This window comes from Tauraco erythrolophus, chromosome Z (assembly GCF_009769465.1).
Source record: "Tauraco erythrolophus isolate bTauEry1 chromosome Z, bTauEry1.pri, whole genome shotgun sequence".
NCBI classification, from domain to species: domain Eukaryota; kingdom Metazoa; phylum Chordata; class Aves; order Musophagiformes; family Musophagidae; genus Tauraco; species Tauraco erythrolophus.
The window spans coordinates 91167478-91195064 of NC_141496.1; the positions used below are offsets into that span (position 1 = coordinate 91167478).

The following is a 27587-nucleotide window of genomic DNA, read 5'->3' on the forward strand; positions in this document are numbered from 1 at the left end:
AGGATCTTAAAACACTTTGAATATTGCCTAGAATTGTAGATTGTCTTAGCTGTAATTTCATCAGTTTGATCCATATAGCACGTACCTCCGAAGGTGATCAGCAGCGAGGATGTTATGCTCTAAATCAAAACCCAAATTAATAAATTAAATGAATCCTCCCACTCTGGGAAGACTGTTAAGTTAGTATAATTACTTAAATCCTTTCAGTGCGAAAATGGACGAATGAAATTACTTGTGGAGAGTCATGCAGCAAGTCTTGGAAAAGACAAAAAAAAATACAGAGCTTATTATCACTCAGTGGTATTGAACTGCAAGGTCATTTTTTTTCTCTTTGTCATTGGTTATGCATGCAAATTTCAGTGAAACTAGTGGTCAGGTTAGGTAGTGTGATTTGATGCCTGTTGAGGGACTTTTTTTCCAAATTTCCTGTTTATTTATCGATACTCTACAATATGTATGTCCTGGTAGTGAATTTGTTGAAGCTTTCAGCCTTACGTATAGCTTCTTGAGACAGGAAGATTTTAAGCATTTCATACAACATATCCGCTGCAAAGCAGACTTCCACATATTCTATTATTTTAGCAAGCCTTTTCAATCCCAATCCCCACAATTTGTCTATGAGCAGAGCTAATGAAACCAGATTTCTTGCAAACTTAGAAATTCATGTCTCTGTATGTAAGAATGTTATGTCAGTGGGCATGTTGCAGCAAGTATTGTGAACAATCCAAAGTTTATGAGTGTACTAATTAACTTACTAATGTTAAGGGGCTGACTATCTAACTGGCAGACCAACAAGAATAAGTTACTAAAGTCTTTCTTGCAGTAGTAGTGTTAATGTGGGTGTTGCTTTGAAGGGACATTGCAGCAACATTATATTTTGAGATTTGTATTGCCTTATCATTTTGAATTTGACATTATTAAATTGGTAAAAAAAATCAGAAGAGGAACAACAGGAGACCATCAGCACTTTTTTTTTTTTTTTTAGACTAAAATATATGTCTTTCATTCAGCAACATGAAAAACTTTCACATGTAGTTTGAAATTTAAATACTGGACGTGCCTAAACTTTTCATTGCAAGCTCAGAAAAATTTTCATTTTATGTTGAAAGAGAAACAGTAAGCAAGTTTTTTGCATGCTATCTACTTTTTTTCTTAGAATCTGCTTTCAGATTTTTCTTTCCCCTCTTTTCTTTTGCTCACTTTGTAAATTTTGCCATTCCACTCTTTCCTTTGCTTGCCTCAGTCATTTCACTTTTTTTCAATCTTTTTTCTCTCCGGTGTCTGGACTTATGTTTATACTGTGGACTTCTGTAATTATATTCTATTTCCGTCCTTCAATTCCACTGTTTTCTCAAACTCATTTCTCTGTTTCTTACCATATTGCTGAACCATTTCAATATGAAATGTGTTCCTACATGTCTCAGTATTTTCTCTGAAGAAAGGTCATCATTGTAGTGGTAGCATTCTCCTACCAATTCTTGTCATGCATCACCTTTCGCTGCCTTCTAGTAGTCACCCTTTTCCACTGAGATGTTTTGTCTGCTCTTGACAAACTTCTTGGTTTTCGTTTCTTCCTTTGGTGCCCCTCGCCTGCCTCTGCAGCCTTTTTAAAAAGTCCTCTGTTCTTTGTTCTGTCACTGTCTCCCATTTTGTATTCAGGGCTCCCTAAATCCCCTTTCGTTAAACTTCATGTACTACCATCATTTAGATATTAAAAGTATTTCAGACTTTCTCCACTAGAGAAAGACAATATAATACAAGACCATATCTTGTATCCTTTGCCTATGGTAGGCAGTGCTTTTCCAAGATATCCAACTGGAGGAACAATTGAGTTTAATGCCCAGTGGGAAGGCGGGATTCATAGTGGGGAGTGTGAGACATCTGAGGCAGCGCTGATGCCTTCTTTTCTGTTTCTTCCAGTACCTAAAAAACTGTCAGAGCTCAGGAAATTATAACAATAACATGTTATAGGAGTATAAATACAAGGGCTTTACCTTTCAAAATATGTTCGGTGAAAAGAAAAAGTGGGGATGAAGAAGCTGTGGAAGGATTTTTCTGCAAAACTTTTAACCCATAAAAAGCTGGAAATAAAAGACAACTAAGCAGACAACTAAGTACAGGGAGAAGCTCTTTGTCTATAATATTTCTGTGAATTGAGCTCAATGTTTCTTACCACTCAAAAGCTGAGCTCCTTTTCGCTTTTGATTCAGGTCAACACCCACTAAAAGCAACGAGAGCCTGCCTGAGTGAGGAATAAATAAAAGAGCCAGCTATCTGCATTTTGATCCTTGGAGAGTAGCCTCCTATTTATTCCGTATTCATAAGTAGGTACTGTAAGTGAAAGCTTTAGCCCAAGCTTTTCCTCACTGCATTCTCCACATCTGCCTTAATATTGAGCAACAGATGCCTTTTGGTCCAGTTCATGTGATTCAGAGGTTTTTCCAGTTTGCTTGGGAGTTTTGGGAAATGGCTTTATATCCTGTATAGAATCTAGGTAGCTGCAGATCAGGTTCATGAGTGTGGCCCAGACCAGTTTGTATCAAAGCCTCAGTAGCTGATAAACTAGTTTAATATCCTGTTCCTAGGAAATGGTTGTTGAGTGTATGAAGCATTTATTTAATAACTGACAGTGTGCTTAGTGGGAAAAAGTCTGAGCTGAAAACAAGTGACAACTGAAGAACCCACCCTGTAAACATTTGAACGCATTCTGTTCACCTAACAGTGACCAGAAAAAAAATGTGTAGTCTTAACTGGTGAAGTTAACTGTGAATATAAGTATTACCGTTCAAAATTACTAGATTTTATAAAACATGCCCTGATAAATGCATGTCAGACAAATGTAAGTAGAATGCAAATCTTCCTAACAAATTTTGTGTAATGAAAGCAAAGAAAAATACAGAATTACCTGATCAGAATTTACGATAACATCAGTAATTATTTTTTACTAATACAATGATACCTGTCCATGCAACAGACATCTTTGCATGTCGTTTACACATCTGCTTTTGATAATTAACAGTTTGATTGCCTGTGCAGTATTGAACTTGAATCTAATGAGATCAAAAACATGTTGAGAAATGCCATATGTACATTATATCAGTCAAAGGTCTTACTTGTGCAGAAAAGTTGGCAGATTTTAAGCAGGAAATGTAATTAAAATATAATTAAAGCTACCTTATTTTTAAGGGGAAAATATAGATGATTGCTGAAAGGATTGTGAAGCACCAAAGGTAGCATGAAGGCCTAATCTATATGCAGATTTTTTTATTTATGTAATCAGATATTCTGGTAGGACTACCTGCATGCAAAGGTGTAGCAGCAATGATATAAATGCATAATGCCATGCACTCTTTTTCTGGGAAAAAAATCTATGCTTTTCTATCAGTATGCACCAGGAAAGATAGTTTAGCAAAGCCCAAATCAAGGTAAAGTATTTGTTACTGTATTTGTATTAGAACTGTAAAGTATTAGAACTGTATTTGTTATAAACTGCCATGTTCCATGATCTTTGCTTGAGTTACATTCTCCCAAAGACAGCAATATCATTATTTTCAGTGTAAGATTTTGTAGAGGAAAGCAGCTAAACCAAAGATAAAGCTGGATGCAAAAAAAAAAAAAAAAAAGAAAAAAGAAAAAAAATTACTCAAATACGAGTAATTTAGCAACCCAATCCTATTTGTAGATACTTTTCATAATGTGTGTTCAAATCTTGATTTGTCTAACTTGGAGTAACTTGTCTGAAGATTTTTCTGTGGTGGTTGAAATACTTGGTGCAGGCAGATGCTCTTTCATTTACAGTGTGTTATATTTTATAAGACTGTATCCTTTCAGTGCCTCTGCACAGAAGTTGAGTAAAATCACAATCCAACTGGTATCTCTGTATGACTTGCCCTAATTTGCAGAGCTGATCTAGAAAAAAAAAAAAAAAAGGTTCCTTTAATGAAAAAAATGCAGGTTTAAACCCCAGGATTCTGCTTTGGTGAGGCTGTAATGTGTGGTCTAATGATAGCAGGGAAAGCACACGTTTTTGTTTGAAGTCGGATTAGTGCAGGCAAACAGGTGCTAATCAGATCACAATAAAATAGCACCAGAGGGTGTTTGGAGCTTTGTATCACTATGTTTTCAAAACATCACAGAAACTTTAGTAGTTGGTTCAGTAACACTACATAAAAGCTTAACATTGTAAGTGCAATCCCATATGTTTGAGTCTCTCTTTTTAATACCAGCACCAAGGGGCATATCTTTAAGATACTTTGTGAAGTTTTGGCAGGTGCTGTTAATGCTGTTATTGCAAACAGAAAAGCTTAGATGTTTGGAAAAAATATGCCTGTTTTATGTAAATCTGTGTCTAAGTATACTAACATAACCAGTTAGCACAGTAAAAACAAGTTAATTTTCAAAAAATAACAGCACGCAATGTGATCTTGTCTTTATTAAAGTAGAATACTTACCTAATTTTTGTTCAATGTCTCAGAATAAAAATTTTTAAAAAGTAAATATGTAACTAAGGCAATGATTTTCCAGTGGATTGTTTTACTTCACCTCTGTATCGTTTGAACATCCCTACTTCTTTTGTCACGTGCCTCAGAAGTGCTCGTTTTCTAATCCTGGCGGCGAGTAGGTTGCAGATGACTGCCTATCCTTTTTCACAGTGGGGGGGAAAAAATCCCCCCAGTATATATTCTAAAATCTCTCACAGGAGATTGAAAAAAAAAAATAAAAGCTTCCTCATCCCTTCCTTCTCCCCACCCTGAGAACAACTCAGGATCTTTCCTAACTTCCCTGCACAGCTGAAAGCTCTGAAGTGGAAAAGGTAGTAAAGGCATTTTAATATGACAAGTATTTTAATATCACAAATATTCTAAACTTTCTCTGCTTTACCCACATGTCTTTATCCAGCAGCTATTGAGTCGCTACTGTATATTAGACTTTACTGTGTATAATCCATATACAAAAACACTGTAACACTATTTCCCCTCTGGCTGTTAGCTGTGGGTCACCATATATCTCATTAAAACAACTTTTTTCTCAAAGTCTTCGATCACAAATAAAGAGCAAAAGGAGAGGGATAAGGCCACTGGTAGATTCTCTTCTCAAAACAATGCATAGTTGGTGATCCTGCTTTGGATGTTTAGTTCCTTTTAGTATAAAAATACAGCCATGAGTAAATGTCCACCTTTTTTGTCGTATTCGATTTGTATTGATAGTCTCAGTAACTCTGACCGTGCAGTCAGGTTGATAAATGCCAGCTGGCAGAAACAAAGACTCGTTTCTCACCAGCACACCGATTGAGCAGCAGCAAGACATGACTTGATAATCACTTGTGTAATGAGTGGCATCACATAGGGACAGGAGTTGGGACTCGCCTTCATGTTATCACCCTAAAAACTTCCAAGGTTGTTAAGGTTCGGATTCCAAAAGCCTCACAGTTGAAGACCCTAGCTGTTTAACACTGAACATGCAAGAGTTTTCACCTAATTACTGTCCTGTGCTCGTGCAACTATACAGACAAAAAGCAGAGTCTCTGTCTGCGTGCTGGTAGTGATGGATGAGTAAAGCTGGAATTTTTTTTTCTTTCTTTCAAATTTGAGTGTCATTAGTTAGGATCATATTGATTGCAAAGATGCCAGTTACCTTCCCGAACTGATCAGTCTTTAACTTAAGGTCAGTCTGAGTCTTACTAGCTTAGGTCTCTTATTTGTTTTCTTAAATTTAGGTTCTCACATCCGAAAACCTGGAATTATGAACATGACAAGGATTACCATACAGTGGTTAACGTGACCGTGTGCAGGGTACTTAAAGATGGGCTACAGTACCTTGATATTTGTAGTTTGAATAGGAAAACACTGTGCTACATTATCTAGAAACCCTCCCCAAGGTGTCAAATACCAGCAAACTGATGCTGATCCACTTTCAAGTTTTGTCTTAAGTTAGAAACCAGTTTTGCACGGCAAACCAGCCTTTCCTAAAACGAAGCTGCTGTATGTATGGTATGTGCTTCCGTAGTTTCTAAGCATAAAAACTCCGCAAATATCACTGGAACCATTATTAAAATTCAAAAATGTACATATAATAGCAGTATTTCTTCATACAGGTTCAAATAATGGAAAATACCTACTTGTGGTCTTTTTTATTAAATCAGTCCTATGTGTATGGAACCATCGTTGGTTGGCACTTAGCCTGTGGTTCAGAGGATTATACCCCCACTGCTGTGACTCAGGACTGGATTATGTTTTGACATCCTAAAAAGCGGCTGTGACTGCATAAGGCAAGATTTTATTTATGATGGAAGTCAGAAATCTGTAGAGGAACATAGTGAATGCTATTACTAGATAGAATCAGTGGTCTCTCTGGGCCAGAATCCTGCCTCTAACAATGGCAAATGTCAGAACTTTGGGGGAAAATGTGAAACACCGATGTTGAGAATATTTCAGTAAAGTTTCCTCCCCAGCAGCAAGCAGCTAGTGACTAGTTTAGCCCTGCTTCATGAGGAATACAGGTTTTTTCCTCCGTTAATCCTTTAGCGACCTAGACAAACTGGTGAGTACTTTGTTATTCACATTCATGATCGTACACACATTTTAAAGAACATAACCAGACAGTCTTATCATGGATTTTTTTCCTTGTCTAACTGTTATTCTCTAACAAGTAGTTTCACATATCGTGTTAGAATATGTCTATTTGATGTTATTCTAAACGTACGTCTCTTCATTTCACTAAATGTGTTTGGATAAAGGGAGGAGAAAGAACATTCTTTAATGACGTTTCTTGGGTTTTTTTAGGTCTACAGCTTTCCCTTGCGTTCATTCATTGTACCAGACTAGGACAGCAAAATATCCTAACCTGCTTCAGTGTCACATGGAGGGACATGGCAGGGAATTCTCACATCCATAGTCTTTTCGCTGTCTGTCTCGTTTGAGACGTACCCTTTTTCTGTAACCTTAGTTACAGTAGCTATTCCCCAGTCTTTTCTTTTTCTTAAGAGGTAAGGCAGCAAAAATAGTTCCATAATTATGCCACATTTTCTTACTTCAGTGGAGGTGCTGCGACGTGACTTGGTTTTGGCCAACAAATGGTTTCTGTTGAGCAGGTCTCCTGGAGACTGATGACTTTTCATTCGATGAAATAACCTGCCCCTTATTAAAATGTAATAATTTTCTGTGAGATTTTTTTAACAGAAGCAATGCCTTTTCCATATGTTATCTCACATTACAAATATGCTGGTGCTGATAATTATTTCCATATATATATTATCATGTCCTACAAGGCCTGTAATTTCCTTTGACCTAAGCTGTAGTTTGATACATTATTTGATCAGCACTCTCAGTGAGTCATTTTATCCATATGTATTTAGTTAATTGGTTATTTTTCTCCCCGCCCATGTTTATATATAATATACTCTACAAAGGAAAAGGAAATCTGACTGCTTGCAGCTGAGTCTAGTAAAAGAGCAATTAGGTTCTATCAGAGCCAGCAGCTGTCCGTAATGAGTTCTGAATTAAAATTATGAGTGAAGAAAAGAATCCAGCCATCTGCAGGAAATGTGAAAATATTTTTGTAACCCAATAGCTGAATTCGGGAAAGGGGTATCTCTGAGATTTCCCAGCTGTACCTACAGTAAATTCCGGAATATCCATGGACATAGAGTATGCTGGAGCACATTGCATCGACTTGGCTACCCGGCATGTTTGGCTAACTTCGAACAGGCTGTATTTTTATCTAAAGTAATCAGCATGAAAGCCTCTTTAAATCATCTCCCTGTGTCTCTAGAAGTGAAATGCAGCTTTAAAAATAGTCCTGTTATCTTTTTGTGGAGGCTTTCCAATCAGTATTCTGCCCTGAATATTAATCTTTCTTCGTTTTTCATACTTTTATAGACTTACTTCAGGGTCTCATCACTTATTATCAGATTTTGTCAATGACTGCTATTCCAAGTGAATCCTGCATTGTGATGCTTCTTTTTTTTTTTTGTCTCCTGAATTTTAAAAATAGTTTTGAATTGTTTAAAACTTTATCATGATACTATCCAGGCTCATTTTACAGCTACTTTGAAACTTCTACACCAAAAGCCCCATGATTTTCATTATAACTTGTCCACAGTATTTGCTCCTAAAGTTCAAAATCCTGAAAAAAAAAAAAAAAAATTAGTGTCCAACCTCAAAATGACAAATTGTGATTAAGAAATGTGACAGGCTTAGTGCTGTTAACCTCTCACAACTTGATTTTGTACTACATTACAGGCAATTCATTGCTAGTATAAAGACTTCTGAGGTTAAAGAAAAGAAACATCAGAAATAGTGCTGGTAAACAAGCTCTTCAGCTGTTGGTGGAGTCTTGTCAGAGATCCTGAAAACAGATTTTATTCTTTTGCCATGGTTTAGCCCAGCCAGCAGCTAAGCTACCACGCAGCAGCTCACTCACTCCTCCACCCACACCCCCCTCAGTGGGATGGAGAGGAGAAAGATAACAAAGACCTGAGGAGACAGGAACAGACAGGAACAGGGGAGGGAGCACCCACCGACCATGGCCCTGGGCGAAATGGACAGGGCTTGGGGACAAACCAATTTAATTCATTGAGTTACTTCAGAAGGTATAACGAGAAAGAAAGCGAGATCTTAAAAACACCTTCCCCCACCCCTCCCCTCTTCCTGGCTCTGCCACCTCCCCAGCAGTGCAGGGGGACGGGGAATGGAGATTGCAGGTCGGTTTGTCACACGCTGTTTCTGCCGCTCCTTCCACCTCAGGAGGAGGACTGCTCATACTCTTCCCCTGCTCCAACATGGGGCCCCTTCCCACACGAGAGAGTTATCCACAAATTTCTCCGACGTGAGTCCTTCCCACAGGATGCAATCTTCACCCATCAGATTGCTCCAGTGCAGGGTTTTCCCAAGGAGTCAGGACTTCTTAGGGCGCAGCCACTCACTCCAGTGTGGAGTCCCTTCCCCTGGGCTGCAGATGCATCTGCTCCATCGTTGGTCTCCCGCAGTGTGGGAGTCCTTTCCCAAAGAGACAGTACTCTTTGAACACATCAGAGCTCTCCAAGCCGCGCTGCCATGGCCATCACCAGTCAAGTGGTGGTGGCCCCGTGCGGGCAGCCACCCCTCCGGGAGAAGGGGGTGTTGTGGCCAGCCCCACCTCGCCTGCCTTCTCTCTTCCCTGCACGTCTTGCCCGGCTCGGGATTTCTTGTCCGCTTCTTAAATATGGCTTTCTCAGAGGCGCTGCTTGGCTCAGCCCTGGCCAGAGACCAGTCTGGCCAGTTTGGGAGCCCAGGAAGCTTCTGGCATCCCTTTACAGGGGCAGCCCCTCCCGTGCCACCAAAGCCCCACCACACAAACCCAGCACATCTTTCCACCACTTGGTGTAAGAGAGCAGAGGCCTTGCAAGAGCCTTCATATGACGTTGTCAGAGAAAGCTCACAGTTTTTTTCTTCTCTGCTTTCTGCTGTGTAACATCTCACTGCATTGTTAGCATATCTCTGTTTAAACCAGTCAACCATTTCAGTTTAAACTGTATCTAAGGTGGCAAGGTCACGTTTGTCTCATCTTCTGAATGTGTCCTCTAGATATATCAATTCTCCATGGAAAAAAAAGAGACATCTTGAGATGGAGATCCAAAACAGTGAGTCTGCTACTAAAGTGCCATCAGCTTTAAGCTTGAGGACTAATTTCTGGTTATTTCCAAGTTTTCAAAATAGGGGGAAAAAAAAAAGATTTGTAGACAAGTGGAGCCCAGTTCATTTAGGGCTTTGAACTGCAGTTGGTACTGAAAAAAAAGCCAATGCAGACTGAGGAGACCTGGTACTATGTCTTCTTTTTTGCTTTATACTTAGCAGATCACTTACTGTGTCCAGATGACAACCTGAGACCTCATCACTGTTCTGTTGGTCTAAAAGCCAAGCATAACAGATAGCAAGTGGTACTGTTCTGAATTTAAAAGCAGAGATCCTGAGGGCAGCCAGTGTTAAGAAAAAGAAACAATTGTTGACCACAGTAGGTGAACAAACAGCTAGAATCAGGGAGGAGTCCAGAAGGACTCTGAAAGCAGGAAGAACCGTAGTGCTCAGTGTGTACTTTCAAGGTCATCCTATTATCCAGTACTGCAGAACACATTTCTCCCCACCTTCTTTAATTCTTTTTCAGATAGCATCAGTTCACATTCCTATTTCCCACACAGATAGGGTCGTAGCTTTTATACACGTTCCACGTGAAAATGTAATCACAGCACAGAAATATGCAAAAGTACTAAACAACAATTCAAAACGTTCTACCCTGAGAATGCAAAACAGGTGGAAATGCAAAGAAAGCAGGGAGTAGTTTTAGCAGCAAGCAGCATAATTTCTGCTTATTGACTTCTTTACTGTTCTGTAATCTCGCCTTTATTTATTGATGATGGGATTGCAGTGTACTTCCTCTCATAAATTACCCAGAAGTATCATTTTTCATATTTACTACAGCTGTTCATGCGTGGACCTGTCTTTAATTGAAGGTAACTAGGTACAGTAAAATGTGTTTTTAAAATTAACCTGAAAATACATTCTTTTTCTGAACTCAATTTCACAAAATTCTGTTTCAGTAAATTTTAGATTTTTCTTTCTTTTGTGAAATGCATAATGACAAGAATGCTTTGTGAGTGCATTGTACAGTACAAAGAGTGTAAAATATACACTGAAACTCAACAAATACCAGAGAGAAGATGTATTTAGGAGAGATACAGAATGTGGTACACTGAACATATAAGATTGTATTTAGAGAAGTAGGAAAATAAGAAGGATATCTGAGAACTGGATTAATTTTGAAATAAAAAATAACAGCAAATCCTCATGCACAGATAAAACAGTACAGATAAATACAGTTTATTCTGATTTATTTTCTTTATATATCTGAGCAATTGAAGAAATCAAGCGATATAGTGATTTACACAGAGGTGTGTGTATATAAAAATCCTCTCTGAAAAGCAGGATTATGGCATGTATTGCTATATAAAATCAACAATCAGCTCCAGAGGGAAACTGAGATAAGAAGAAGAAGTGGTATGAAATAAGGTCAATGAACTTTTCAGTTGTCATATTGTGTAATTTCTGCTACGTCCCATCTTGCGAGCAGAACAATAAGGGATCCTTTTTTTCACGAGCAATCCATGATTTCAGGAAAGAAGCACGCTGCACTCGTCTGTGATATTCTGTCCCTTTTAAGGAAGAAAAAGTAAGGATCAGAAACAGTGCTGTCCCTTTTCAATGGCATCGTTCCTAAAAGTGCCAGGTACCCAAAGGCAGAAGTGTTGATTGAAAGGAAGAGGTCTAGATGGTCTGATTAGCAGATGGGGGAGTGACATGCTTGTTCTTTCTTTGACTATGTGGGACCATGAGACCGAGTTTAGACAGCCTTTTTAAGCCTCTCTCCCAGGACATGTCTAGAATGTTATTTTATTAGAGTGCCTATCAAAATTCCAGCAAAACCTATTAAAAGGATTTCCGTAGGAGAAGTTGTGTCTGTAACTTGTAGGTCAATAATTCTTAAAGAATCCTTTCCTCTGCAAATTTCTTTTTGGCATCCGTGGTATTCTGCAACAATGAGTTTCACAATTTAATTATGTACTACATGAAAAACTAGTTCCTGTTTGTTTTAAATTCTCTGTCTCATCATGTCATTTCATGATCCTATTTCTTGTGTTGCAAGCAAAAAATTAATAGCAATTTCCTTTTCACCTCCTCCACATAACACATGGTTTTATGCCCTTCTTTCATATCTCTCTTTCTCTTCAGTCTTCTCTCTTCCAGGCTGGGTTATCTGGTTTGATTAACCTCCCCTTCATACATTGTCATCCTATTTGACATGTTTCTTTAATCTTACGTTCCTCTACCATTCTTGAGATGGGCCAGACTGCTTGTCATGGAGGCAAATGCAAAGGCATCCCTTTGGCCTGCAAAATGGCCTCAGAATGGCATTCATGGGAAAATATACAGAATTCTTCAGTAAATAGAGGATTCACAGGGTGGTGAGTGAATGAATGGGTGGGAGAGTGAATAGGGATATCACACAAAATTCTTCCAATTAGTTCTACAGAAACCTCTTAAATCTAATTCCAGTGCAAAAATGTAACTTCAGGTAAACTCCAGACTGTCATGTTTTAAAAGTATGCTTAGAAGTTACCTGTGGCTGTAATGTTTGTGGTTTCAGATGTTATTTTCCCTCACTCCATTACTTTAATGGACTACTTATGTATCTTTTACTTTCATAGTGCAACAAGGTACGTCGTGCTCCGCTGTTAACAAGTAAATTATTTCTAATATTTGTGAGCTATCAGTTAGTGGAGTCTCTCTTTACATTGTGCACTTCCACAACTACATTCCTGTATTGCTTTGAAGCTATATAGGAGACCTTCTGCATTTCTGTAAAGTTCTGGCTCATGACAGACCTGGGTTTAAAGCCTGGTGAGAGAATTTGAACAACTGTAATGTAACGTCCGTGCTAGAAGTGTCTCTTAAAACGTTTTTGTTTTGATGAACATTACTAATGCAACGTTTCTATCCTGCATGGAAAACTCAGCTTTTAAAATTGTTTTAATAAACAATCTCTGTACATGGGATTTGTTAGAGGAATTTCTTGGAGTTTTGATTCTGTAGGTTTTAATATTTGAGAGTTTGTTTGCATTCATGGTACAGTCTGGTAAGACAGGTTCTTGTGCTTGATCTCTCCAGAGCTGAATTGAGGATTAGATAAAGGACAGATTCACTTCCTGAACATTATTGCACTTCTGCAATCACATATTACAAAAAATTTGGCTTAAATCTGGGGCAGTTATATTTGAAGAATTTATGGTAATGGTAGAATTCTGAGAACATACAGACTGAAAGGAAAATCTTCACAAAGCTCAGTAAAGGAAGAAAGATCTAAGGCTGACTTTTGATTTGTGAGCCTCCTATGTTTTGCCAGCTATCTATGAAAACTCCAGGGATCTCTAGACTGAGCTTTATCTATTTCTAGTGAAATCTTCTCCTGTTTTCTGATTTTTTTTTCTTCCCTTGTTCATTTTAAGAAGTTTTCTATGACTTCAATGACAAATATGGTTGCCTCCATGCATAGCATAGAGATGAAGAAAAACGCAATGGCTGAAGTCTTTTGTTTAGTGAAGCATTACGCCTAAAAATGTGTCACATGCCATACTCGATTGCTGGCATCCAACCATAACCACGGTGAGAAGAAAAGAAAGTCATTGTGCTCTTGCAGATCAATTCTCAAAGGTCTCTTAGAAGCCAGTACCCTTGAAGCAGTCCGGTATCTCTTCTAAAATGAAATTTAAATTCACCTCTTTGCAGAAGGTCCTTATGCTATTTCGGTCAGATGTATCCCTTCAAAAGGATGTTCAGTGCTTTCATAAGGGGCTTTTTTCCTGCTTACTGGACAGAGGGGTGATTTTCGACTGTGTTCTATTTTCCTAACAGGAAAAGGAGAAAATAATCTAAATATTGCCCTTGTCAGAAGCACTGCAGAATTTCTGTGGGATCGGAATCTAATTAATCATATGAAGTTCCTCAATAAAATCCAGGCATTTTTATATGTTTCCCATATCACAAGCAATTTTATGTACTTTCAGTTCATAAACGCAAGCCTCATTCAATCTGAAACTGTAATATTCAATAAAATTTCCCCCTGATATGAGTCAAAAATGTCCTAAATGATTTTTGGTCCATATTTTACCATCTTTGCTTCCAATTAAATGATCTGTGAATACTGGCAATTACGCTGCCTTCCTTTGCCAAATCACTGAAGTATCAGTAAAGGATCGTCATTTAAACAGCTACAAATTAATCACAAAAGCCAACCTTTAACACATCCATATAGTGATTTTAATGTGGAATGGCCCCCTTATGCCTCTTAATTTTTCTTTTTGTGAATTGCAGCTGTATCGCATCACAGGACATTAAACATGTTTCAGCTCATGGGACTGAGTCAGACATGTTTTAGAAATTGAAAACAAATGTTATAATAGGATAAATGATAATATTTGAAACAATAACAGTTTCCTAGTAGGCATGCCTATTTAATAGATTGCTTAGGTTTTCAGCTTGCAAATGTAACAGTGTCTTTCACTAGCTGAAATGATAGAACTTTTTTTTTTTTTAATTCTGTTCGATAATAACACCAAAAGATGCAAACCGAAAGGGCAAGAAAGCCAATAACAAGTGCAGAATTAATTTGTGAAATCATTCTCATTAGCTGAATTATCATCATTAGCAGAAAGTAGATAGGAAATGATTTTTTTTATGTTCCAGTGGCATATTAGTGAGGATTTGAACTTCATGGCTTTGCAGCAGTGTATTGGTGCCGTATTAAGAAGCCTGTATGATAATAGAAGAGAAGGAGAAATTGCAGATAGAGGTAGGATAGTTTCTTGCTCTTGTGTAGGAAGCTGTTGGAGTTTGGAGTTAGAAGGTATGTAGGGACAAAGAGGAAGGAAGTTAAAATACTCTATTTTTACTTGGAAACTGAAAATGGTAGTCTGGTGGACACACAGCTCATTTATAATTGGCCAAGTTGGAATGTTCTGAACACCTTAAGGTAGTAAAATATCTTGCTGTGTAAAATGATCCAGAGAGGAATTCGTCAGGAGCCAAGTGGAGCAAAATGCCTCAGTCAACATAGTGTGTCAGCCCTTCCATCATTATCATGAAAACATTGGTGCATAGTAATGTGTTTTGATCTGCTGTCATGATCTTCACAACTTCTGCATAAGCCTGTAAACTAGCAAATATTTTCTGTGGTACAGTATACTAATAAATGTTCCTCTTCGACTTTGCTCATGGAAAGAATAAATATATAAAAGATAGTACAAGACATGAAAAGAAGAAATGAAAACTGCTCATTCCAGCTGAAAGCACAAGCTTTTAACTGGTTGGAATTTTGAAGTTGTGGTCTGTAGGTACTGGTGAACCTTTTAATCCAAAGTTTGCTCAAAAAAATGGCATATCCAGTTATAAACACAGTGCTGGAACGTTAATTGGTTAATACATGATTGATAGAAAAAAAAAAAACATATTCTAAACTACTGAGCAGCCCTGAGGAGAAGAACTTGGGAGTGCTGGTTGATGAGAAGCTCACCATGAGCCGGCACCGTGCGCTGGCAGCCCAGAAAGCCACCCGTGTCCCTGGCTGCACCCAGAGCAGCGTGGGCAGCAGGGCGAGGGAGGGGATTCTGCCCCTCTGCTCTGCTCTCGTGAGACCCCACCTGGAATACTGCGTTCAGCTCTGGAGTCCCCAGCACAAGAAGGACATGGAGCTGCTGGAGTGAGTCCAGAGGAGGGTCATGAAGATGATCCAAAGGCTGGAGAACCTCTCCTATGAAGAGAGGCTGAGAGAGTTGGGATTTTTCAGTCTGAAGAAGAAAAGGCTCTGGGGAGACCTTCTAGCAGCTTTCCAGTACCTGAAGGGGCTACAGGAAAGCTGGAGAGGGACTTTTTACAAGGCGGGTAGTGATAAGGCAAGGGGCAATGGATTTAAACTGAAAGAGGGTAAATTTTTATTAGATAGGAGGAAGAAATTTTTTACACTGAGGGTGGTGAGGCACTGGCACAGGTTGCCCAGAGAAGCTGTGGCTGCCCCATCCCTGGCAGTGTTCAAGGCCAGGTTGGATGAGGCTTTGGGCAACCTGGTGTAGTGGAGGGCGTCCCTGCCCATGGCAGGGGGGTTGGAACTGTATGATCTTTGAGGTCCCTTCCAACCCAAACCATTCTATAACTCTGTTCTATGATTCTATGAGAACATCTGCACTGTTGAACCTTCTTATTTGTCACTTGGCTGGCACTTGTTAGGCTGATAAAAACTGAATGCAAAGAGGTATCTTTGAAGGAATGGTTTAATACTTTATATAAACCAATCTGACCTACAAATGTGTGCTACTTGTGGTGATTTCTTTACAATCAAAAAAAAAAAAAAAAGAAACAGCAATAGTGAGACAATTTTTTGAGTTTTTTTTCCATGATTATTAACAACGTTAAGGTCATTAAGTTTTCCTGGAATGCAGAGTTTTCTTATACAAGGTAAATGAACTCCCATTTAGCTAGGATAGCCATCATTTCATTTGTCTGTATATTTTCTTTCTCTTCAACTCCCGTTGATCAATATCATTGATTAGTAAGTTTTCTTAAGCTCAGAATATTGATTAACTCTTGTCAGAGTGGCATCTGAGAAAGTTGAGATTGATGCATTTGGTCTGTTAGCAGAAATCCTTAGCTGTTTGAAGAAGATCTGCTTCTGGGAAGAGTAACTGGTGGCAAGAATACACAATTAACAATACATAAATATAGAAACTGTTTTTAAAAAATGACAGTTTGTGGTGTTCTTTAATATCCTTAACTTAGATAATGTTAATGTCTTGAGGGTCTGTAAACTGTTGCTTACTGTGCTATGTACTGCATTTCACGTCACTAACTGAAAACAGTTGAGCATTCAGAAGGGTAGAAACCATTATTCATTGTCACAGACATGATGTGGTCCCAGATATAAAAACTGTATGCAAAGCTCATTATGTTTTATACTTGTGCTTTATGTAGCTACATGTATGCAAATGTTTGAAACAAAACTTCATAAAGTTCAGTCATATACATGGTTGCAAAAAGACAGTCATTCATCTGAAGATCTGATTCAGCACAGTTGATGTCTAGACATCTCCATAAAAGAGTTCCTTCCTGTAGAAACGTTAGGAAATGTGGCTCCATTTAGCACACAAGTTGCATATTCAGACCTTCAGTATATTTTCTGGTCTTGTGTATTCTGTAGTCTTTTTCATATTCCTTCTGAATCATTCCAGTTCAGTTATGCCGAATGTGTAATAAAGGATCGTGTATGACTAATAATAATCACGTCAAGGTGAGAACTCTAAGTCTCTTTTTCCTCTCCTGATGACAAAACATTGTCCTCAGGAGTTATTAAAGGTAGCCCATGCATGTAACAGACATCACCTTTAAAACAAGGAGGGAATGACTGAAAATCCTTTAAAGTCTGGCACATTTTGGCAGCAGATATCATAAAAATAAACTGCTGTTAAGTAGATCTGTTGCTGAGATAGGTTTAATTCTCAGATCCAGCTGAATGTTTCATGATCAAGGTTTATTCCTGTGCCAAGCTCACAGTAGCTTCACCCATGTCTTACTCTACCTTTGTCGTGGTTTTATAATAAAAGGACTGAGGGTCGAGACAAAAACAGAGAGGGAGAACCCACCAACCATGGTCCCGGGCAAAACAGACTCAGTTTTCTTAAAACAAAACAATTTATTAACAGTTGCTTAAAAGGACAAAGGGAAACAAAACCGGTTGCTTGAGAGGATAAAGAGAAAACAAGGCCAGATCTTAAAAACAACACCTCCCAACCCCCCTTTCCTTTTGTTCCCAGCTCTACCTCCCCCCAGCGGCGCAGGGGGACAGGGAATGGGGGAGTGCAGGTCAGTTCATCCTGTGTTGTTCCTGCTGCTTCTTTCTTAAAGGAAGAGGAGTCCTTACACCATTTTCCCTTGCTCCAATGGATCCCCTACTCACGAGGAAAACTCCACAGACTTCTCCAGCGTGAGTCCTACCCACAGGATGCAATCCTTCCCCATTGGATTGCTCCGGTGTGGGCTGTACCACAGTCTTGGATTCTTAGGGAGTTGTGGCCATTTGCTTTGGTGTGGGTCATCCCACGGACTCTAGATGCCTCACGACCTCGTCGTGCATCCCATACTCCATTATTAACAGTTCCTCGTCGTGCATCCCCTGCTCCACGACCTCTCTCAGGCTCAGGCATCTCTTCCCCGACGTGGGCTTCTCCACGGGCCGTGAGTGGGTCTCTGCTCCACCGAGCCCATCTTGGCTGCAGAGGGGCCGCCTGCCGTCTCACCACCAGTTCCAAAGGAAACTTCAGCTCCAGCACACCTCCTCCCACTCCATCTTCACTGACCTGGTGTCGGTGTGGCTGTTTCTCTCAGATCTCAGTGCTCTCTGGGTGAACTCGGCCCAGCAGGCACCCCGGGAGCGGGGTGCTCCCTGAGTTCCCCACGCGGCGCCGGCCCGGTGCAGGCAGGCACCCGGCCGGGGCCAGGGAGCGGGGGCAGTGCCCTCCTCCCTTCTCCTCGCTCCTGGGCAAAAGCACCTTTTCCTGTTCCTTTGTCCCAACTTAAATAGGGCAATTCGCAGAGGCACCGATTGGCTCAACCCCGAGGGGGATGGGAGTCTGATCTGGTGGCACAGGGAGCAAATCCCCTCTCCTGCCACCAGAACACCCTCCCCCACATCGAACTATCACAACCTTCAAGTCCCATTGAAGAGGGGAAAGCAACTTTCTAGCTCAGAGTTGTTCCTGAGGAATCCCTTACTGTGCGGAGAGCCAAGAGGCAGTAGGTTCTTTGTCCTTGACACGGTAGATATGACTTCACTTCAGCTCCTGCCTAAAACCAACAACTGACTTAGTGCTTTGCCTCTACCTCAAAAATATTACTCACCCAGCCTGGACATTAATTCAATGCTGTGGATTCAAGCTTTGTCTTGAAGCGTTTAGTCTTTTATAATCCATCCTTTGAAATAATGTGACGAGAGAGCAGCCAGGTCCAGGTTCCGGCCATTCCAGCTCTTTCTTACATTTTCCTGGAGATGTAAGACAGACATTGAAGTGGCCAGCTAGGTGTTTCCCCAGCCTACAGCTAGCACAGCTGACTAGACATGGCTCTGCATTGCAAAGAATAACGGTATGGCCTGGTTAAGTGAAAGAGCAGAGGACACAACAAACTGTGATAAGAGGAGCCCCATTGACAGAGTTGGGAGAGGGACAGAAAGTTTACCTCCAAAGCATGATAGGAACATGTAAGACTCATTTTCTGTAATGTTATTGTTTTCCAAGAAATTCACCTCTGTAAATAGAACAGCAACAACAGCGTGTTTAATTAGTTAGAAATCATGCTACAAATAAAGCTTGAATTCTTAGCGGATTCGTCGTCTCCAGTAATTTCCATTTGTAAGATCATATATTTCCATTCTTAAGAACATTTCTAGAATATGTTGCAATGTGTTTTATTTCTGTTGTAGTCAAGCCTGAAACCGCGAGGTGTAAAGATCTCGTATAAAAGCTTTCCACGTTCTCAATTGCTTGTACTGAGTGATAAAGGAGTTTACTGATTTCAGGGCACCAAACTCTTTCATAAAAGACAATGTTCATATTCAGAAGAACGTGCTGTTTAAATCAGTGTTACGAAACTTTAAAGCTCGAATGCCATAAAAGAAAGCACAATGCATGAAATAGTCCTTCATGTTTTCCCTACTGTGTTCCTTTCTTTTAGTGCTGGAGTCGGCAGGACTGGCTGTTTCATTGTGATAGATGCCATGTTAGAGAGAATAAAGCATGAAAAAACTGTAGATATTTATGGCCACGTAACTCTAATGAGAGCACAGAGGAATTACATGGTTCAAACTGAGGACCAATACATCTTTATCCACGATGCACTGCTGGAAGCAGTGACATGTGGAAATACCGAAGTGCCAGCGAGAAACCTGTATGCATATATCCAGAAGCTGACACAGATAGAAACAGGCGAGAACGTCACAGGAATGGAACTGGAATTTAAGGTACTGGGATTTTATTGTTGTGGGGAACCAAAAACAAATGGTGTAACAGTTAATGCTCCACTGGTTGTTTCCGGTAGTCAAAAGATAAAGACAACATTGGGCTAAAATTTTAAATTAGGAAGACAATCCTTTGTAAACTGTACAATCCTATCCTCAATTAGTGTCCAGGCAAGAACGGTTAAGTGAGAGTGGTTTAACCCTGCTGTTCCTTTGTTGTTTCAAAAGCTTGAAATACGTGTTTGTGTAATGGTTTAATTCTCAAATTTGTCCATATGGATTAATGGAGCAGCCGTTAAAATTTTATAGGGTATTAAAAGAAGCTTTACGAATATTTAGGTAATGCAATAGGATATGGAAAAGTAAACATCCGAAATTGAAATTTTTCTTTAACGGATAATGAGCAGAGACAGTGTGATTTGTTTTGCTTATGCCTGGTCTTAATTCTATAAATTTATGTTCAACAGCGTCTTGCCAGCTCTAAGGCTCACACTTCAAGATTCATCAGTGCCAATCTTCCTTGTAATAAATTCAAAAATCGCCTTGTCAATATTATGCCATATGAGTCTACAAGGGTATGCTTGCAGCCAATCCGAGGAGTAGAAGGCTCTGATTATATTAATGCCAGTTTCATTGATGGATACAGGTACTAATGCTGACGTGTTCTCAGGTGGACTGTTTTAAAAGTTTACAATATTGTTTATGTAGCTACATTGAAAATAACAACATTTAGTATTGTTTATTGTCTGTGCATGCCATGTTTGATTGGGTGTTTTTTTTAAACAGTAATAAAAGCTTTAGATTTTCAGCTATGCAGTACAGGAAAAATCTGTAAATGACATAGAGTCTTAAATGTTGTATTTTTACCTACCTTTGAACTGTTGAGAATTGAGTATGTTTTACATGCTGAAAGTTCCTGAAATTTAAAGCGCATTCATGACTTGGAATCTCTGTTTCTTCACAAGTGTTCTGGTTAAAAAGATGCATAGAAGTGACATACAGGAGATACACTCTCTGTGCCAAGGTGATATGACCTGTGATCTTGGAACATTGATTAAGACTAGACTTGTCTGCCAAAAGTGTTTTATACATAAACAGTTGTGTAGCTCACCAGCATCTTCATGACAACGCAGAGCAACACGCCCTTAGCTGACTTAAGCATCTGGTATAAAAAGGCATGGAAGAGAAGCAGCATGTTTCCCTAGGGCAGTTTAGGTGGACCTGAGTATCCGTATCCATAGAGATCATTTTCTGAGCCTCTGCTCATTGGAAACAACCCTCACCTCCACTGCCGCCCACAAAGGTGTTTCTGTTGGTTGAAAGAAGAAAGAACAACATGAACTGGTCATCATCTTACAAAGCTGTTGGTCCAGAAGCTTTTAAAAGCGTGGTGGCATCTTCCACTGGTAGGATGTTAAGGCCTCGAAATGCAGTGCTCTCCATTCCTGAATTTTCTTCCTGCCTTACTTTTGCTGGAGACATCAAACGATTGAAAAGGAGTTAATATAAGAAACTGCTTGATGCTATAATTCCTAAACTTAATAGATTGTTAGACAGTTATTTCTACAAAATGAACCAGCACAGCTAAGTGTTTCTTAAGTGCTTTTTACAGCACACAAAATTGAGCTATTAGAGTTGCATTAAAATTTAAATAATAATGATAAAGACATACATCATAATATTAACAGAGTAATTTCCCTCTCAAAGTTCTAAAAATAAAAAGGCATAGTTTGATTAAACAATCGTAATAAGCTTTTAATATGCTTATTATTAATAGTACATAAATTTTTCCTAGATAATGTTTACATATAAACAGAGAACATGTGTATCAATTCACTGTTTTGATTAAAACGTTTTTCTTCATTTACATAGACAACAAAAAGCTTACATAGCTACACAAGGTCCTTTAGCAGAAACAACTGAAGACTTCTGGAGAATGCTCTGGGAGCACAATTCTACAATTGTGGTCATGCTCACTAAGCTACGAGAAATGGGCAGAGTAAGTACTGCTGTAATATTCCTGTACTAAAACGTTTGTTATAATGATTTTTCATTAAAATAGTTCATTGCTGTGCGAATGTCTAAAGATAAAGGTGAGGATTTAGGTTCCTTCTCCTTTTGAAATATCAGTGGCATCGTTGATCACCAGTTGTGAAGTTTTCCAATCTGTAGACATGTTGCAATAGACAAGCTAGACGTGGCATTTTGTTATGGGACACAATGAGATTCAGCAACTGAGGTTGCATGTTGATATTCCAAAGCATGCAGAGAGAGCATCGCTGTCTATTGAAAAAAACAAAAAAACCCACAAGATTTCTTATTTGGAAACTTTGCTTTTACAGTATCTGTTTTTAACAATATTGAAAGAAGGCGTGGTATTTTTGAGACCTGAATGTCTTCTGTGCGTTGATAGCACTGAGCTTTAAAGTGTCAGCACCCTGTTTACAGTCCTAAACTCATTCAAGTGCTGCTTTGTGTAATGGAAAGAAAGAACCAGTTTACTGTCTTGACAGAATTACATCAAGACAAAACCAGTATGTAAGAAGTGAAATCTGAGTTAGGCCATGTATCTGGGGAGCAGAGAGGAATCAGGACATGGCTAGTAGATGCAGAAAGAGTCTCAACTGAGGAGGCCAGGGGAACTTACTTCAATAGGGAAGAAGAAAACAAGCTGAAGGTAGCCTCAAAATTTAAATTCTGTTCTGTATTGAAAATTAGGCTAGGGATAGCTCTTGTCACTGATGAGTAATAGAATAGACCAAAAGTATGAACGAGTTAAATGTACAGCAACCAGAGAGAACCCCTTTGCAATGTGATACTGAAGAACATTTTTTATTCTAGGTATGGAACTTCATGTTCACAGCAAGACAAACAGTTCATTTTCCTGTCACTAATGGCGTTTTCCATGAGTATTACACTCATCTGAGTGAAAAAGGTTTTGTAAAAGTTTATGGTAGTGATCTCGAGTAATGAAGGAAATTTTACTTCGATATTTTGTAGGAAAAATGCCACCAGTACTGGCCTGCAGAGCGCTCAGCCAGATATCAGTATTTTGTGGTAGATCCAATGGCAGAGTACAACATGCCACAATATATTCTGAGGGAATTCAAGGTTACAGATGCAAGGGTAAGTTAACATAGCTTGAAACAAGTTCACATATGTTTAAAAGAAAATATTCATTTTGTTCTTTATCTCTCTTTTCTTTTAAATTGTTATTATTAGCAGAACTCTAGGTGTGTACTTTCTACAAGCAATAAACAAAAAGCAGATGAAATTATTAAATGAATGGGATCTTTGTGTAAGAACAATTTACTTCATTCAGATGTAACATCTGGGCAATACAACTTTGTGAAGTTCTGAATAATTATTTGTGCTGAAATACATTAGATGATTTGAGGACCATTTTCCCTTTTTCCCTCATTTCCCCCTTGAACATTTTTGGGGGCAATTTTTGTCACAGCTGTGAATATGTTGTTTTGCACCACCCTCTAGGCTGAGTGAGTATGAAGGTTAATACATTGAGATTTAAAAACTGCAGAGCAAATAGCATTTGTAAGAAAAGCTCTACAAGCTTTGCACATTATAATTTGATTTTTGGCATAGCATATTTTCAGCACTCTTGTATATCTGCAGAGTAGATGCATGCAGCTGTGACCCTAGCATCCTCATTTTCATACTGCGTTTCTTATGTGAATTCCTGAGTCCAAAACTGAGCGCTGATATAAGATTAAATATACATAAACTTTAAATATGTATTTGGCATTTCTCAGACTTTTGATTTCTAGCGCTTTAGTCTGCGTGGCAGGAAAAATTACTGGCAGCCTCCATTTCTGTAAGCGTGGTAGAATACTATTTGTTCAAGCAAAATAGCAGGATGTATTGTCCAGGAGTAACATGAGTGATTACTCAGAGTTGCCAGTCAGCATCCGAAGTGTTAGTCTTCCTTATAGTTATCTAGACTGCTGCTTTTAATGTTAGCTTCAAGTAAAATTAGGTACTGACAATTGGGTAGACAGTGTTGTCACTAACCAAGTCAGCACATGAACTTTTTAATTTGGCAAATGAGACTTAGGTGTGTGTTTCTGAAAAGAAACTGTAGACACACTGGATCTGATTTTCATTCTGAATCTCGTGAGGATCACAGGACTCCATACCTTCTCTAACCTATTTGCTCTAAACAAAAGTGGAGAACAGGCTCCTAATGTCAGACTTTAACCACGTTTGTAAGCATAGACAGTAAAGCCAATTTCACTACAACTGTGCTGATAGTTTTCGTAGATCATCTATTAAAAATCTGTTCCATCTCAAGCTGGAAGAAGTCTTACGTGACATAGTTCACCAAGCTCAGATCACGAAATAGCAATGATAACAAAAAGGCACAGATGTAGTTGAAGTGAAGCATCTGCAAGCCGTATATATTTCTGAAAAGTTCTTTCAAGAGTTTATAATGAACTAGGATATTTATGAAAGTCTGGTTACTTATAGTTAGCAAACCAATAAAAAGTCTGAGATCATCGAATAACCTAATTGTCCATAAATAGTTTTATTGGACTTGATATTAATACACCTCTTTTAAAAAGTGCCAAGCATATGTTCACTTTGGCAGTCCTGTTGTGACATTTTGCTGTCACATGACATTGCTTCTGAAATTTTAAGAATCTCTTTGCCTTGATAGTCCAAATTTCAGTAAACAACTCAATGGCAAGCTCATAGGGCCATCTTAAATTTTCTAGATGTACTGGGAAACTGTAGCTCCTTCCAAATTTACTGGAAGCAGTGGGGACTACTTACCAAACTGTACATTAGTTAGGCTTTTATGGCTGTCATACCCAGTAATTGAGACCATCTGACTAAACTGTTGTATTTAAAGAAGAGTAAAAAAAACAGCCTCTCTCCCTCTTATCTCCACACACATCTGTGATGTTAGAATACCATCCATGCTTTGGCAGAGCCAAGCCAGCCAATTATTCCCCAGGGACAAGAAAAGAAGCACACTGCCTTTGTAGGTGTCAGCAGCAAGTGTCTGGTGTGGAACTCCCTGGTATTTCTGAAACTGAGCTGTGAATTGTTGTAAGGTGAAACTGACCTCTGTAACTGTTCCAATCTACTGCTTCTGACTGCTTTATACTCACTTTCTCTGTAAACTCCAGAGGTCAATATGTTGGGGCAGTCTCATTTAAGGCTAAACTATTAGTGATGGCTGTAAGAGGGTATTATAAATTCTACAGCCTCATCGAAAGACAATTGAATATCCCCTGCGAAGAGCAGGAAGAAATCCAAACGGTCAGCCAATCAATATGATGATACATTAAGAGCCCTCTGCTCCACACAGGGATCTGAAAGTCCATATTTTGATAACTAAGTGTGCAAACTGTCACGATATTTGAAAGTAAAGATTTTAATAAAATTTGGCGTTTGTATCTGGACCACTGTTGGCGAGTATCTCATTAAAAGAAAGCAGCGCTGTTTATAATGTCAGGAGCAAAGGGAACTGTCTAAGAAATTGCAGATCAGTTCCCAGATGCTTTAATGCTAGTCGAGCATCAGACTCACTTACTTTACTTCTGTGCTCATTAAGTACCATTAAATAACATAAGTTATTGCCATTAAAACTAAATCAGAACAGTTTTCACAGACTTGCATCGGATTACTGAGTTACTAGTATCCTTAAATATACCAATACAGCTGATGTAGGCACACTTGAAAAACAAGTATTTACCATCAAATCTATTTTGTGGTCTTTCCAATGACAGCCGAGACTTAAGTAAAGCAGCATTTTTCTTATCTTTTCTACCCCTCACTAAAAAGTTATTGTTATTCTAGTGTAACTCCTGTCAGGGTCAGAAATTGCTGAAAAGCTTCCTTCTCCTTAACTAACATGTTGCAAGTTAGCCAGGCTTAAGGTTTTCTTTCTTTACTTTAGAAGAACAGGAGGTTATTTTGGAGAGAATCAACCTATTGCTTTGTCTTCTTGATTAATTAACGTCATGTGCCTAAGGCTATCCGAAGGATGCAATTTCATTATGTCTTCTTGGGGGAAAATAGGATCACGGAGACCATTATGAGAGAAGTTTGCATTAACAAAATGCCATTTTGGTAGGAAATATTTAGTTCTTTGTGTTGATGCCCATAAGAAATAAACTTGGGTAAATCTTTTCGAGTTTGTTTTTTTTTTTTAAGTGGACAAAAACGTTCCACAGAAATAGACAACTTAATTGTCACAGTGACAATATAAGAGATAGCAAGTCAAAGAAGTGTATGTGTGTGTTCTCATGGAGCAGTGGCAGGCACACCTCCCCATTTTCTGCTTTCCTTACTCATCTCAGACATGGGAGGTAAAAACTCACAGTACCAGAGGAAACACAAAAGCGAAGTATTGGTTTTTCCTTTGGTTATTTTTAAAATCACTTCAATTTCATTTCAAAGCTCTATAGTAGCTGAGTACTGTGGTAGAGGAAAAAAAAAATATTGTTCTTGCCTCCACTGTTACTTGTTGCTTTTGGGGGATCTCCTATAATCATTTCAATTTTTCGCGAGTTTCACTTAGTAGAAGACCATTTGGGAGACATGGTAGAGTGGATCTTTAGGAAACAACATATCCAGGGGCACTAGTTCACATCAGTAGCTCATGTGTCCATGCTTTTATGCCCATGCTTTTAAACATTTCAGCTGTGCAGATTGACAATGTCAAAACCATCAAGAGCAATGTTTGAAAATTCAGAACAAATTTACTTCATCCATTTGTATTGGTTTTTTTCTATTTATGTGCCCTGACCATTTGCACATTAAATAGGGATACAGCAGAAATTGGCATTTAATACTTCCAGTGGCTTCATTGTAAAAATAACCAAGCTGCAGTATTCTGCAGTTTTAAACAATCTTGTTTGTGTTCCTAACCAAAGGGAATGAACAGCTTCAACTGACTTGTTTTGAGAGAGGAAGCCCTTCTTCTCAATTTTTGACTGAGCCCAAGCTGTTAGTGAATGAAATTATGATAATTGAAAGGAAGTTTATGGTTTGTTAAACAACTGGCTTGTCTCAATCCATCTTCTTCCAGGTAAATGTCCACTTCATAGAAAGTACCATACTGTTAAAGATAACATCTGCAAAGAGGTCAATGACTAGATGAGTCTTAACAGTGACGATATTCCGATCATGCAGTAAATGAGTGTATCTAGGAAACGGAGAGTCAGGTTGGATGGCCTTATTCTCCCTCTTCTGTATCTAAAGGAATTTACAGTCCATAGGATTCAAAACACGACTTGCCCAAAAAATATATAACCTGGTGAGACCGGTATGTCTTTAGCCTCAGACATGCTTTCTGCACAGGTAGAATGTCAGAGAACTGTGCTATCCAGTGCAGGTGGGAATCCATGCAACCTTCATGAAACTGAGCTTCTGGGCAAGCGTGTCCAACAGCACCAGCCAGTACTGGGACTGAAAGAGTCGTCATAGACGTGATCTTAGCCGTTCCCCGCCTCCTCTCAGTGTCCTTGTTTTGTGATTGTCTTTCTGGTTGTTGGCTGACTGACTTGCAGCCTGCTTTTGGGATACATTGTTTGTGTCTTTTGTTAAAGGATGGCCAATCTCGAACAGTGAGACAGTTCCAGTTCACTGACTGGCCAGAACAAGGAGTGCCAAAGTCTGGAGAAGGATTTATTGACTTCATAGGCCAAGTGCATAAAACAAAAGAGCAGTTTGGTCAGGATGGACCAATTTCTGTTCATTGCAGGTAAGTAAACAAAGCCTCAAAGCAGCTCATATGCAGATTTGGTGTTTTCTAAAGTTGATTGCTGATTGCCGCAAAGGTGTACATGTAAATGGAATTTCATAGGTGACCTATCAGAAAATTTAATCAAATAAAAGATGTAAAAAGGAACACATAGGACTGCTTTACAAAACAGGAACTGCTCTAGAATACCCCATTTACACAGAAAAGGTTCTTGTGAAGTATGTGGAAGCACGTGATTTTTTCTTCACTTAAAAATGTCTCTAATGCA

At 38.9% G+C, this 27587-nt stretch overlaps 1 protein-coding gene across 1 annotated transcript in view; it reads left to right on the top strand.

Annotated features, from left to right (window-relative positions):
- PTPRD (protein tyrosine phosphatase receptor type D) overlaps nt 1–27587 on the top strand; it is a 230889-nt gene that overhangs the window by 196754 nt on the left and 6548 nt on the right. The window contains exons 32-36 of the mRNA XM_086629922.1: nt 19305–19590; nt 20055–20233; nt 21460–21586; nt 22588–22713; nt 27165–27319. Coding sequence (XP_086486048.1) covers nt 19305–19590; nt 20055–20233; nt 21460–21586; nt 22588–22713; nt 27165–27319 — 873 coding nt within the window. The remainder of the gene's footprint in view (nt 1–19304; nt 19591–20054; nt 20234–21459; nt 21587–22587; nt 22714–27164; nt 27320–27587) is intronic.